This window comes from Dryas octopetala, chromosome 1 (genome assembly GCF_963921425.1).
Source record: "Dryas octopetala chromosome 1, drDryOcto1.1, whole genome shotgun sequence".
In the NCBI taxonomy this organism is placed as follows: domain Eukaryota; kingdom Viridiplantae; phylum Streptophyta; class Magnoliopsida; order Rosales; family Rosaceae; genus Dryas; species Dryas octopetala.
This window is the reverse complement of record NC_141366.1, coordinates 24,727,931-24,742,510: the sequence shown is the minus strand read 5'-3', so window position 1 is coordinate 24,742,510 and position 14,580 is coordinate 24,727,931. Positions and strand designations below refer to the sequence as shown.

At 43.8% G+C, this 14,580-nt stretch overlaps 1 protein-coding gene across 1 annotated transcript; it reads right to left on the bottom strand.

Annotated features, from left to right (window-relative positions):
- Positions 1–8,812: 8,812 nt before the first annotated feature.
- LOC147299357 (uncharacterized) lies at positions 8,813–12,909 on the bottom strand. Its single transcript, XM_086230259.1, has 10 exons — positions 11,580–12,909; positions 11,387–11,497; positions 11,200–11,304; positions 11,006–11,116; positions 10,833–10,936; positions 10,289–10,447; positions 10,005–10,169; positions 9,819–9,926; positions 9,621–9,746; positions 8,813–9,547 (listed from the first exon to the last, which is right to left on the bottom strand). The coding sequence occupies exons 1-10, from the start codon at positions 12,907–12,909 to the stop codon at positions 8,903–8,905; spliced, it is 2,964 nt and encodes a 987-aa protein (XP_086086385.1). The 3' UTR covers positions 8,813–8,902.
- Positions 12,910–14,580: the final 1,671 nt, after the last annotated feature.

Sequence of the window (14,580 nt, the reverse complement as noted above, 5' to 3'; positions counted from 1 at the left end):
AGGAGAAGGAAGATGATTTCGGGCCAGGAAATGGCCCATTATCTAGGGTTGTATCCTAGCACCCTTATAAATAGAGGCATTCGAGGGAAGAGAAGGACACACATTCAGCATCCAATACACCCAGATACTCAAATCTCAAGAATCTCTCAAAGTTCTTTTGCTTTCAATTTTTTTTTTAGTTGCTACCGTTTGAGGTGCTTTTAGGCTTCTCATAACTTTAGTCTCAAGATCATTAGGTTTGTAGCTCTGCCATTGCCTTCACAAGGATTGTGGTATCGATTTATTTTATGCACTTTAAGTTCATGCAATTGGATCGTTTTTATTTTAATTCTTGTTCAAGTTCTTCACTCAATACATAAATGTTTATTTTGTTTATTGTTCTTTTTAATATTGAAGTTGATTTAGTTGGCAATAATAGCGTTGAGTTTCAGTATAATTTTATCGTCCATAGTTTCTTTTATCTTTTTGGCCAATTTCATCATTGCATTCACGAATTCAACAATACTGTTCTAAGGAGGCCGAGACGCGACTCGGACTCTGATTCCGACTAAAGCCTTGTCCCCGAGGCTAGAAAAGAATCCAGGCCAAGAGTGGTTCCTAGCTTGGCCGCACAATCGTTGGATTGGATTTCAGATTTAAGCGCAAAACCCCAACATTATCATCCCAATTTCTATTGTGGCCTAGTTTGAGGCCCAATAGTGGCACGCCCCGCACACTCACATCCAAACGGACCAAAAATCACTTTTGGCCAACCTTGGCTAAAAAACTAGTGAACATATTTTTGGCACGCCCAGTGGGACCTTATTTGTTGTCTTTACTAACGTTGCATGGTTGCTAATACTCGTGCGTTTCCAAATCGTGATCAGGAGAATCCTTACCGTAACCCGGTTCCTTATCGTGATCCAATGACGAAGAATCAAGCCAACCCAAGCAACCAACCCGCTGGCAAGGCGACCGGTGCTGTGAATCCAAGCAATCATCCCAACCTCGATTCTGGGAAGAAGCCTCAAGTTAGCCAACAGAGCGGGAATGATCACGTTCCGACCTTTGTGGACCATGGAGTGGACCAAAAGAATCAGGATGGATCATATGATGAAGTTACAATTGAAGATGTACCGGAGAAAATCGGTCCTCTATTTCAGCCGAATCCGGCTACTATAGAGGATGTCCAACAACTTATCAATTTGGTAAGGGAGGAAAGTCGGGTCACTCAGACTCATCTACAAACTGTGGCCATTCAGGTGAACACTACGTTAGACCGAATTGAACGGACTAATAATGTTATGGCCAACAACATTGCCGGTATGGGTACCCAAATCGGACAACACATTGTCCAAGCTCTTCAAGGGGGTCAAGGCCAGAATCCACCCATGGCCAATCAAGTGCAAAACCCTGAACCCTATAGACCGCCACCTTTGGCAAATCAACCACGAGCTCATTTAGGTTTGGGGGGCAATGGTAACGGCCAGAATAATGGCCGGGCCCAAAACCAAGGGGGCAACCATCAAGCGGTCAACAACTTTGCTGGGGGCATTCAGGTCGGACTCGGCCAAGCCCCGGTGGGAATTGATAGGAATATGATCGAGATGGTCGTCCAAGACATGTATGGACCTCTAGCTAGGAGAACAATCCGACCGGTATACCGAAGACCTTACCCTGACTTTGTGGACCAAACGGAATACCCAAGAGGTTTTAGGGTTCCTGATTTTACTTTGTTCTCCGGTCAAGATTATCAATCCTCTATTGAACACATAGGCCGATTCACGGCCCAGTGTGCTGAAGCTGCAAACAATGATAATCTGAAACTTAAGATGTTTCCCAACTCACTCACTGGAGCTGCTTTCACCTGGTATGTTAGTTTGCCGGTCAACTCGGTTCCAAATTGGCAAACTATGGAGCGAATTTTCCATGAACAATTCTATCGCCATGAACCAGAAGTATCGATGGCTGACTTAGCCCGTTTGGTGCAAAATTCTGAAGAGTCAGCTCAAGGGTATATCTCTCGATTCAGGCTTGCAAGAAGTAGATGCACTGTCCCTTTGCCTGAGAGCGAATTTGTGAAGTTAGCCCAGAATGGTTTGTCTTTAGAGCTTCGGAAGAAGTTTGAGGGAATGGAGTTTCGAGACCTTTATGACTTAGTTATGAGGGTGGATAAGTATGAGGCTCTTCTGAGGGAAGAACGTCAAAAGAGGATGGCCGCCAAGGCTGCATGGAACAAGAATAAGTCAAGTGTCCAAATGGTGAACATGGAAGAGGAGCTGGAACAACTTGACACTGAGTCGGATGAGGAATTGGCCGAGATCAATGCGGCTGAGATTGTTATTTCCAAGCCACATGTGTGTAAGGCCTTGGTAAAAGCTTCTAAAGACCAGAAGGCACAACAAGTGAGTTTTTCTTCCAAGCAAAAAGGGTCAGCTACTAGAACGTTCACCTTTGACTTCTCAAAGGCTGAACAAATATTCGATCAATTGTTGGCCGAAAAGCTCATCAAGCTCACCAACGGTCAAACAATGCCACCCGGTAATGAGCTTAAGGATCGAACTTATTGCAAATGGCACAATGCATGGTCTCATTCAACTGCTAATTGCGTTGTCTTCCGTAATGTTGTGCAAGACCTTATTGAAAAGGGAACTCTGCGTTTCCCAGACAAGGACAAGCCAGTGATGGGTGTGGAGAAAGACCCTTTCCCAAATGTTCAAGTCAACATGGTTAACTTACACCTCCCAGAATACGGTCGACGCAATGAGAAAAAGGCTGGGGGAGATGGGAGTAGGTCATCCCAAACTCTTGGGGGGCAATCCCAAAGAAAAGAAGTTCGGCCAATAAAGGAGGTGACTACTCGGCCAGAAGGAAAATTGGCCCCAATTAAGGGAATTGTGCTGTGTAGCAGGTGCCAATGTGAGGTAGAACTAGAAGCCTTTAGGGTGGAATCGGTAAAACAAAATGAGGAGAACGATAACGTTCTAAAGTCGTCTCAAAATCGGGACAAAAGCATGCCAACCACGGCCCATGAAAAGGAAAAGGTTGGCCAAGGGCACGAATTTGAGAAGTCAACTGAGCATCAGTTTCAAGAAAAAGGCAAAGGCAGAGTGGATGAAATGTCACCACCTGGGAATTTCAGCCCTCATAGCCCAAGAAGGAGGATTGACTTAGGTGGCAGGACAAGGCGTCAACTCGAAGGAGATTTGCGTGGGGATGGAAAGCCAATAACATTTCAGCCAAAAGACAAGGGCAAAGGAAAAATGAAAGATTTGGTACCACTAAGGGATGACAGACTTCGTAGTCCAAGAAGGAAAATTGAGTTGGGAAACGAGTCAAGACGGTACCATGAAGATAACTATCGTAAGCCGTATAAACGGCCTTACCACAGGACACTGCGGTATGAAGATGTGGTGGAGGATTTGTCCAAACCATATGAAAGAAAAGAAAGGAGCCTTTGGGTTTCGGTGACTGAGGGCCAAAACAGAAATGTGGCTCATGTGGCTATGCCAAAACCGGGAAAAAACACCTTCAAACCAACCCCAGCTGAACCTAATGTTTGGTACAAGAAAGGGAAGGACGGAGTTATGATTCCTCTGACAAGAACCCAAACTCGACGTGTCCAAAGGCAGTACGCTCAGTCATGTCGTGAGGAGGAGGCTTGGATTAAGGAAAGAGAGGCTCAATTGAGAAGAAGCTCCGATTTAAGGGAAAAGATAAAGAGAGGAGAAGTCAGGCTCTTGAAGGATGATAATTTGGCTGAAGAAAATATGGTGGCCGTACCTAAGGTCCGAAGAAAAGTTGAAGGGACCAAGGTAATGGTTGTCCCAAGAGAAAAAGAGGAAGTCATAAATATACTTGAAGCTCATATGTCAGGGGCATTTGAGGCCAATAAGGAAAAAGTTGGGACATGCAAGATAGACACCGACCAATGTATGAGTGAAGTTTCCAAGAACGAATCTGACCAATCCATGGTCGAGATTGCTAAATACGATAATGACCAGCCTGTAGTTGAACAACCCAAGGTTGAAGTCGGCCAAGAGACGGTTTCAACACAAGTAATGGCAGACCCTCCTTCCTCATCTCATAACCTTTCACCAAGAATGAATGGGCCAGCTGAAGGAAATGATGACTCTTTTAACGAAGGGGATGAAGATAAAGTCGACCCCGACCAAGAAATGGGATTTGAGGAGGCTGGGGATGAAGATTACTTGGATGAAGATGACCTTGACGGAGAATATTATGAGGAGGAGAAAGAAAGTGACAACCATAAAGGTGAAAAGAAGTCCCAAATGAAGATATCACCTTCAGGAAAAATTACATATGAATTTGGGTCTTTAGGACCATTTGAATGCGGCATGATCATTACTTTGCCGTTGGATTTCAAAGCAGGGCCAGAACAAGTGGCCCAGTTGGAAGGAGACGTCATGGTTGAAGAAGAGGCATGGGCAGAAATAGATGACCAAGTAGCAAATCAGGACGAAAATGATTGTGGACGGTCTGCGTGGCTCAAAGAGCATGGGGATGACCTCAACAACCAGTTAAGAACATTCCTCGGCAGGCCAACTGATGCAATGGCCAAACAAGTAAGAGCGTTATACATCCGGGCACATATTGATGGAATGCCGATGAATAGAGTATTCGTGGACAACGGTGCCGCTGCTAATATTCTACCATTGTCTACCTTGAAGAAGCTAAAGAAAACACAACATGACCTGCGTCCAACAAAGGTGAGGATAAGCTCTTTTGTGGGGGATGACGAGGAAATTCTAGGGGCAATTTCGCTAGAAGTAGCGGTTGGAAAAAAGAGAAGGGACACTACTTTCCTCGTGGTGAACTCGTTCTCCCAATATAACGTACTGCTTGGTCGAGATTGGATCAATGGTAGTTGGTGCATCCCGTCGTCTTTGCACCAATTGCTAATACTTTGGAATGAGGACAATACAATCGATGTTATTTCGGCCGATACACGGCCTTTTTCAGCTTCAGCAAACTTTATGGACGCTGAATTGTATGAGGAAGGAGTCACATTCCAAACCTTGGTAGATGGAGTCAAGGATATAGAATCTTTTGGGGTCGTAGCCAATGAGTTGGTTGAAGCCAAGAAATTGGAAGTCAAAGATGAGCGGCCAATGTTGGCTGACCTGTTTGCATCAATATCCATATCCGATGACGGACAAAAATCAAGAAACGATTGAAGACGCGCTGGAGAGATGGTCAGTGCATTTGGCCGAAGAAACGGCCTGGAAAAACAAAGCTGAGATCGATCTCGTCGAATGCTTAAGAGAAGGGCCTGAAGAGGACCGTTTAGAAATTGAGGAATTGGACCCAGCACCAGCCAAGCTTGATGACTCCAAGGCTGAAGTGCAAGACCCTTTGATTGAAGTGAATTTGGGGACGGCTGAGGAGCATAGGCCGGTTTACGTTAGCGGCTTGATGGAACCCTCGCTAAGGGCCGAGATGGAGTCAGTTCTGAAGGAGTTCAAAGATTGTTTTGCGTGGGATTACACTGAAATGCCCGGACTTAGTCGTCAGCTAGTGGAGCATCGTCTTCCAATCAAAGACGACTTCAAGCCATTCAAACAACCGCCCCGACGGATGTCAAAAGAAGTTGAGCTTAGGGTGAAAGAGGAAATTGAAAAACTTTTTACAGCCAAATTTATACGGCCAGCGATATATGTAAAGTGGCTTTCTAATGTTGTTCCTGTAATTAAAAAGAATGGCAAAATAAGAGTTTGTGTTGATTTTCGTAATTTAAATCTTGCAACTCCTAAAGACGAATATCCTATGCCTATGGCCGATCTCCTTGTTGATGGAGCGGCCAAACATGAAATGTTGTCATTTATGGATGGCTACTCGGGCTACAACCAAATTAATATAGCAGAGGAAGACGTCCATAAAACAGCATTTAGGTGCCCAGGGGCGACTGGAGCATTTGAATGGGTAGTGATGCCTTTTGGCCTTAAGAATGCTGGTGCAACCTACCAGCGAGCCATGAACGCGATTTTCCATGATATGATTGGCAAGACTTTGGAAGTGTATATTGATGATGTGGTTGTAAAGTCGGCCACTCGGTCGGGCCATCTTGGGGATTTAAAGAAAGCCTTCGAAAGAATGAGGTTGCATAAACTAAAGATGAATCCTCAAAAATGCGCTTTTGGGGTGTCGGCCGGAAACTTTCTAGGCTTTTTAGTCCACCAAAGAGGAATTGAAGTGGACAAGAATAAGGCCAAAGCCATCATTGACGCGCCCCCACCCAAGAACAAAAAGGAATTGCAAAGCTTCCTTGGCCGAATAAACTTTTTGAGAAGGTTTATTTCAAACTCGGCCGGAAAGACAGAACCTTTTTCCCCACTTCTTAAGCTTAAGGGTGAAGAGGAATTTGTATGGGGAGAACTACAACAGAAGGCATTTGAAGCAATTAAAGATTATTTAACCCGGCCACCAGTATTGATTCCGCCTAAGAGAGGCAAACCACTGAAGTTGTACATATCGGCTTCAGAGAACTCTATTGGAAGCTTGTTGGCCCAAAATAATGATGAAAAGAAAGAACAGGCCATCCACTACTTAAGTAGAATACTAACGGCGGTGGAAAGAAAATATTCGCCGATCGAAAAGTTATGTTTGGCTTTATACTTCACAGCCACAAAATTGAGACATTACATGTTGCCTTCTGTTGTCTTTATCATTTCCAAAACAGACCTCATTAAATACATGTTGTCCCGGCCTATCATTAGAGGCCGAATTGGAAAATGGACAATGGCTTTGTCTGAATTTTCGTTTAGGTATGTGCCCCAACAATCGGTTAAAGGCCAAGCCTTAGCCGATTTCCTAGCCGCTCACCCTAGTGTAGAAATAGAAGACATGGAATCATTCGAGATAGCATCTCACTTTCTGGTTCCATGGAAGTTATACTTTGATGGGTCGAGTACTGCGGCCGCATCTGGGGCCGGAATTGTGATCGTTTCTCCGGGAAGTTTTAGAGCACAATATGCCTTCCAATTAGACTTCACATGTTCAAATAATCAAGCCGAATATGAAGCGTTAATTATCGGCCTGGAAATTTTGAGGGAGCTAGGGGCAGCCAATATAATGATCATGGGTGATTCCATGCTAGTTATTAAACAATTGACCGGAGAGTATAATTGTTATAGTGCGGTGTTGTCAGAATACCGTGAAATGGCCATACAATTAATGGGCGACTTTGACGAAGTTAATATGGAGCATGTTCCTCGAGATTTGAATTGGGAGGCCAATGAATTGGCCCAACTTGCATCTGGTGTACACCTATCTGAGGGGTTGGCTGAGAAATTCTTTAAAGTAGAAAGAAGATCCTTGCCTTCGGTTCAGGAAAGGGGATTGATGGTCGGAGCAATACCGTCAGGAGTTACGCCAGAAGATTGGCGTTATCCTCTTCTCCAATACTTAAGGCGTCCAACCGAGAAGCACAGTCGAAGAATAAGACTTCAGGCCAGAAACTATGTGGTTATGAACGGTGATTTATATAGAAAAGGGTTTGACGACTTGCTGTTGAGGTGCCTAGGGAAGAAGGAAGCCATGCAAATAATGGCTGAGGTCCATGAAGGAGTATGCGGTGCCCACCAACCCGGAATTAAGATGAGGTGGTTGATCAGGAGACATGGCTTCTATTGGCCAACTATCCTAAAAGATTGCATCACATATGCGAAAGGTTGTCAGCCTTGCCAAAGGCATGGTCCGATCCAACACGTGCCGGCATCAACGTTGAACCCTATAATCAAACCTTGGCCATTCAGAGGTTGGGCTATGGATGTGATCGGAGAGATTCACCCAACTTCAAGTAAGGGCCATTCCTACATCTTAGTGGCCACTGACTACTTCACTAAGTGGGTCGAAGCTGTACCTTTGAAGAAGGTATCGCAGGCAGAGGTCATCCAATTCGTGAAAGAAAACATTATTCACCGTTTCGGTCTACCCGAGTCCATTACCACTGATCGGGGAAAATATTTCATAGGGGCGGATGTTAAGGCATTCATGGAAAAGAATGAGATCAAGTTGCATCACTCCACCCCATATTATGCCCAAGCTAATGGTCAGGCAGAGGCTAGCAACAAGGTTATCAAAAATATCATTCAAAAAGCTATAACGGACAAGCCAAAGAAGTGGCACGAAATATTATCCGAAACCTTGTGGGCATATCGGACATCAAGGAGATCGGGGACAGGAACGACACCGTTTGCTTTAACGTATGGGCATGACGCGGTTTTACCCTTGGAAATAGCAGTCAAGTCCTTGCGGGTTGCCCTCCAAGGAAATTTAACACCGGATGAGTACACTCAAGCCATGGTTCAAGAGCTCGAAGAGATGGATGAGTCAAGGTTGAAAGCCTTGGACAACTTAAAACTTCAAAAACAAGCTGTAGCAAGGGCGTACAATAAGAAAACGAGGGCCAAAAGTTTCGGGGAGGGCGATTTAGTTTGGAAAACCATCTTGCCTCTTGGTAAGCATGATCGACAATTCGGAAAATGGTCACCCACGTGGAAGGGACCATTCACTGTGGTTAAGGTTTTAGGTAAAGGAGCGTATCAATTAATGGACTATGATGGCCAACTTCATGATGCTCCAATAAACGGCCGATATTTAAAGCGATACTACCCAACGGCTTGGGAATTGATGCAAAACGAAAGCTCATGAGAAATATAATCATAAGGATGAGTAGAAAGCCGACCAATATATATATATATATATAGATATAAATATATATATGTATCATTTTAAAAAAAAAAAAAAAAAAAAAATGGTCAAGGCTATCAAAGCAAGGCCATAAATGGCCAAAAATCATAAGTTAGCCATTATAAAACAAAAGTGGCTGAAATCGACAGATAAATCCCAAAATAGGCAACTATGATCGGGGACTAAACATGGCCAAAGTCTCAAAATAAGGCTAAAAGTGACGGAAAATGGTGGCTTTGAAGGTGTCCCAATGACTCTCAGCAATGCTCATGGCCGCGACAAGGCCAGCCTGTTTCTTGGAGAAGTCCTCTTGAGCACGAATCAGCTTCTGAAGGCGGGCCTCAATGGGTTTGGCCCCCTGAATACGTGCAGTGAACTTAGAGGCTAACTCGGCCTGTTGGGCATCAATCTTTCTCTTCTGCTCCTCAAGGTCGTGATAAAGTTGCATCTCCTCCTCGCTTGCGACGGCTTCAGCTACAAGAACATTCTTAGTAGACAGAATTTCTGTGGCTAGGCTAAGTCCAGCCTGGTGCTCGGCCCGGGCGTGACAGTAGCTGGCCGCAGTCGACTCAAGTAGCTGAAACGAGAACTCTATCATGGTCCCAATGCCAGCAGCCACAGGGTTGGCCAAGGATAGCCTAGCGATGGCATCTCGAAGCTTAGCCCGAAAGGCTTCGTCTGACATCGCCTCGAGACCTTGAGCGAATAAGGCCTCAAAATCAGTCTTCACTTGGCCACTACATGGCCCAAGGATGGAAGACTCGGAGGCTGAAGTAGTGGAGGCAGTAGCGGCTGCAATCAGACAATGGAAGCGCTTCAAGGAATCCGTAGCTCCCGTGTCCATCATAGGTGAACCCTGAAAATATTAAATGGAGTAAGAGGCCATTGGGGGAAATAGAAGTTAAGTATGCAAGGCCATGGAAACATACTCTAAATGGCTGAGAGGTCATAATGGCCATGGATTCAGAGGTTGGGGTTGCCGGAACCACTAGCGTAGAAACTTGTGAGCTTGAACCAGCAGTAGAAGTGGGGACAAGTGTCTCGGCCATGAATCCCTACAAGAAAACTCAAATGAATAAAAGATATGATTTTTTAGGCTGATATGAGGTTTTTTGACAATTACTTACTGGGATTGTCAGAGGAGGCGATGTATGAGCAACGTGAATCTCTGTATCAAGGCCATTAGAGTTGGCCCCAGCAACCAAGGAGATGTCAAGGGTCGGCATGGCGTTATTCTAAAGTGATAGGCGATTAGAAGTTAGATGTGCTACAAGGCCAGCTGAGAATTTATATGAAGAAATAGAGTCACGTACCTTTGTTGCTTGTGGCTGAAGGACAATAGCCATATCCGTAGAAGTCCCTGGAGCAGTCTCAGTGGCATTGCCCAAATGAGGGTTATTTGGGGATGTGATGTTGGCCTCAGTGGGTTCTTGGCCAAGTGAACTAGCTAGAAGTGCAGGAGATGTTCGAACCACAACCTATGATGGATAAAATGGGTTAGCTATGCCTCACAAACATATTTAAAAAAAAAAAAAAAAAAAAAAAAAAAAAAAAAAAAAAAAAGGGAAATAAAGGGGTTTAAGAAAATTTGAGCTACCTCACTACCCACCTCCGAGTGGGGAGATGAAGACTTGTTCCCATCAGGCTGAGTCACTAAGTCGTCAGACATAGTGATGATGTGACCATAAGGGACCTCTCCCATGTCCAAAAGTGTCTCCACACACCCATTAGTTGGCTGAGAAACAAGGCTAGCCACCTGCAAAATATGGGTTAGAGTGGTGCAATCCCAATATTCGCCAAAAGTCTAGAGGAACATGTTTACCCTTTGCTTAGCAGCAAGAAAAGAGTCATTTAGTGGCAAGTATATTGGCATATAATACATGTTTGCGGATGTGTTTTGCGGGCCAACATTCATGGCCCCAGAAGAAGAAGGGGATGAGGAATTGGCGGCCCGCTAGTACAAGGATAGGGAAATTAGTAAATTTCTGAAAGATTATAATAAAAGAAATAATTCGGCCAACATCGGCCGTATTTCTCAAAATGGCCAATATTGGCCGTAATTTGTAAATTGGTCAACATTGGCCGAAATTCTTAGAATGGCCAATGTTGGCCATAATCCTTAAGGAAAAGACAATGCATACCTGAGGCTCAGGAGGGTGCCTAGGTCGTATCTTCAAAGGGACGCCCTCCGAAGAGTCTTCATCCTCGAGCATGGCCAAGGAGGCTTTTGACTTAGGCTTATGCTCTAAATAAGGAAGAAATTTGTTAGTGGGCCATTAAAGCAAATATAACAGTTATTTGAAGCGAAGCTTACTCGATTTGATGGGTGGTGCCCTACGCGTGGCCACAGTTTTCTTGACTCGTTTTCTCTTGACAACTGCAGGGGAGGCATCTGAATCCTCATCCGAGGCGTTTGAGAATGAATCTAAGTAGCAAATGGAGTGAAAGATTAGTTTCATGCAAAAAAAAAAAAAAAAAAAAAAAAAAAAAAAAAAAAAAGGGTCTTACTCGAATCCGAAGGAGGAGTCTTGCGCTTGGCCAAAACTTTTGCTTTCTTGTTTTTCACAGGGGGGGCATCCGAAAAATCTTCATCCGAGGTGCCCAAAGGAGGGGCTAACGAAATAAAGGTCAACAATTTATTTTTTGTCTAAGTATATATGACGGTATAAGTTGAACATAAAGAAGTGAGGTAAACCTTGGGGCCGAGTTTTGCGGCTCACTTGGCCACGAGGAGGTACGGCAACAAAAGAATCTTCTGGCTCTGACTCGCTAGTTTCTTCATACTCTTGGGTATCAGCCTCGCCATCTACAAAGGGGAACATAAACGGTGAGTATAGATATAAATGGTCAAGTATCAAAGGAGTCAAGTAAAATGAAATGATGAATACCAGAGGGTTGGCCCACGACCACTTTTTGGGCTAACTTGGATTTGGCCATCTTTACACAGTTGGCCGACATGGGACAACCATCAAATAAAGATGTGGCCCGCTCAACGTCTGGCACAAGAAACCAAGAACGAACAAACGTTTCCCACCATGCCACAAAGTGGGGTGTGGCCGAGAAATCTACTGCCGATGGGGGAGCTTTAAACCCAGCCAATAATTCCCTGTTTAGTGTATCGAGGGTCTTGCATTTCTCTACTTCTTTGAACTCACTCCTACTTGAGTCACACTTGTTGCGAGAAGGCATATAAGGAGCAGGGATGGTTTGGGTAAAACCAAATTGGCGGCTAACGGCCGACGTCCAATACAGCTCACAACCACAAGAGTGGACAGACTTTAGGCTAACAATGAACCCATAAGCCAAGTCCCGGGTGACAAGAATGCTACCCCATAAGCTTTTGTAATCATCCCACGAGTCTTGCGGGGCAGCCGGACTAGGCGGATCCAACAACTCCAAGAAACGAGGATGCCGACGTCGAAGACAAACGGCAAATTCATCCGAGGAACGACTCTCCAAGTTGTAAAATATGGAAAAGTAGTCCTCAACCTTTAGGCCAAGAATGGGGAGAGTAAGAAGTCCTTCACCTAAAACTTTGTGGGAAGAATGAACCACATCAAGAGGACCCGTTTGAGGAAAATAAACTTGGAGCCATAATTGAAAAAGCCATATTGGCCCCGAAGTTCGATGGTCCATAGGCTCGTTGTTGGCTATCTTCCAAAGACCGCGGTAGAGGTGGGAAAGCACAATAGGGCCAAGAGCTACGGGAATGCCGGTGGCCAACAATTCGGCCAAGGATTGGGACTCCGTGGTCATCATACCGCTACCCGTGCAAAAGATGTATTTGCACAACCAAACTTGCAGAAATGCAACATGTTCCTTGATAGAGATGGTCTTGGAAGCTTTGACATTGGTCTTTACAAATGTCACATAATTCCTAGCTTTTTTACTTGAGTAGTCAAGTTTTTCTTTGTTTTTGGGGAGCGTTGCCGCGCTAATATTTGCACCGAATGGCCGAAAACCCGCAATAGCGGCCAAGTCCAAGAGGGTGGGTGTCATCATCCCAAACCGTAATCTCAAAGTGTTGGTGGAGGTGGACCAAAAACATAGGGCGGCCGAAATTAGTGCCCGATCACACTCAAAACGGCCATGGTAGCAAAGCTTCAATGCATCATATATCCCACTTTGAATCCATAGTGGCTTGCAAGTCTTCTCTAGTCTCTTAAACCAACGATTCCAATCCATGTCCGGAACCCCATTTGTTTCCTTCGGCTTCATAGGCGATGGCCAACATTTAAATGGCCTAGTTGCTTCCCACCCTTGCCAATCAAGAGATTCATGGCAAAAAAATAGGAAGGTCTTCTTCCGGAGATGGCATGACCTCGGCAACAATGTTAGGAATAGAGCCATGAAAATGAGGGCCGAGAGTGAAAGTCATGACCTCGGGTGCGGCGTCGGGGTCAATGGGATCATAAGGTTCATTTGAGTAAGCATTAACATCCTTCTTGAGAGCTTCATGAAGTTTCTTATGATATGCTTTGATAGCCTTTACATCCATGGTGTGCTTGAAGACAAGAAAAACCCAAAAATAAGGAACTTGATGTCACTTGAGCAAAACGACAAACACGTGGCGCGCACACCTTCAAGTACCTAGAACAAGCCAATCATGGCATCCTATAAACCCAAATCCACAAAGAGTGCATCAATTTAAGTCACAAAATCCAGTTCAAGACCAATTTCAAGTAAGCATTTATTAGAGATTAAAGGAAAATTTACTAATTTTGACAATTCAAGAGGAGGAAATAGCTTGAGTTGGGTAAAGTGATGTACCTTGCATTGGTTGGGGGGAAAAGATTTCTTGCAAGAATGATTGCAGCAATTTGGTTAGGAAGCCATGGATTTGTAGTACCCATGAATTTGTAGGGCCATGGTGAGAAAGATAAAATAAAATAAAATAAAAGAAGATGGGAGGTGGTATTGCTGCAGCTATCGGGTCTTGAAGCAAAAAGGCAAGGTGGTTGGTTTCTCTTAGTTTTAGGCGTGAATATATGTGGTCTTCATGTATACAAGTGACCAAACAAGTAATGATCAGAGTGGGTGTGCAATTTGCCTGGACGATTTTGAGGGTAGTAACGTGTGTAGGATGCTTGACAACTGTAAGCATACGTATCACAAAGAATGCATTGATCGTTGGCTAACCAAGGATGACCATTGTCCGCTTTGTCGTGGTCTTGTTTTGGGTCTGCCTATCACACTTCAGAATCCAATCTTGCTTTGTAGTGGTCTTGCTTTAGGCGTGAATATATATATATATATATGTATATGTATGCTTATGTAAAGAGAAGCAATGAAGTCTTGTGGCTGACATGGGTGCAAGGAATGTTTAAACATTGGCCAATAAAAAATGGCCTTGCAGCAAAAATATCTCTTTTGAGTTGATGGCCTTGCAGCAAAAAAGCCAAGTAAATAAGTACATCTACAGCATGACAAATTGTTTTGATTTCTTAAGATGCCTTGTCAACGTCAACCATCATCAATTTTCCTTCTTAGCTAAGGAATGAATGAACTACCAAGAAGACAAATAGTGGCTTAGTTACATATTCTATATATATATATATATGTATTTTGTTATACATATATAGTAACTATAGTTGGATATACATACATTAATATATATTACCCTTTATATATTAATATGGATATGTGTATTAGCCAACTCTTGGCTATTATGTGAGGCTATGCTCCTCCAAATTTTTTGGCCAAAAAATAAAATATGGGCCAAAGTTGCCCACAATTCTTATAGGCCAATACAAAAAAAAAAAAAAAGAAAAAAAAAAGGGGCAAAGAATGCCACATTTTTTTTTTTTTTTTCTCTATAGGCCAATTAAATGATAATGGCCATTCTCGGCGTGCAAGAGAAAGAAAAACTAAAACTTTATAGTCTCAAAT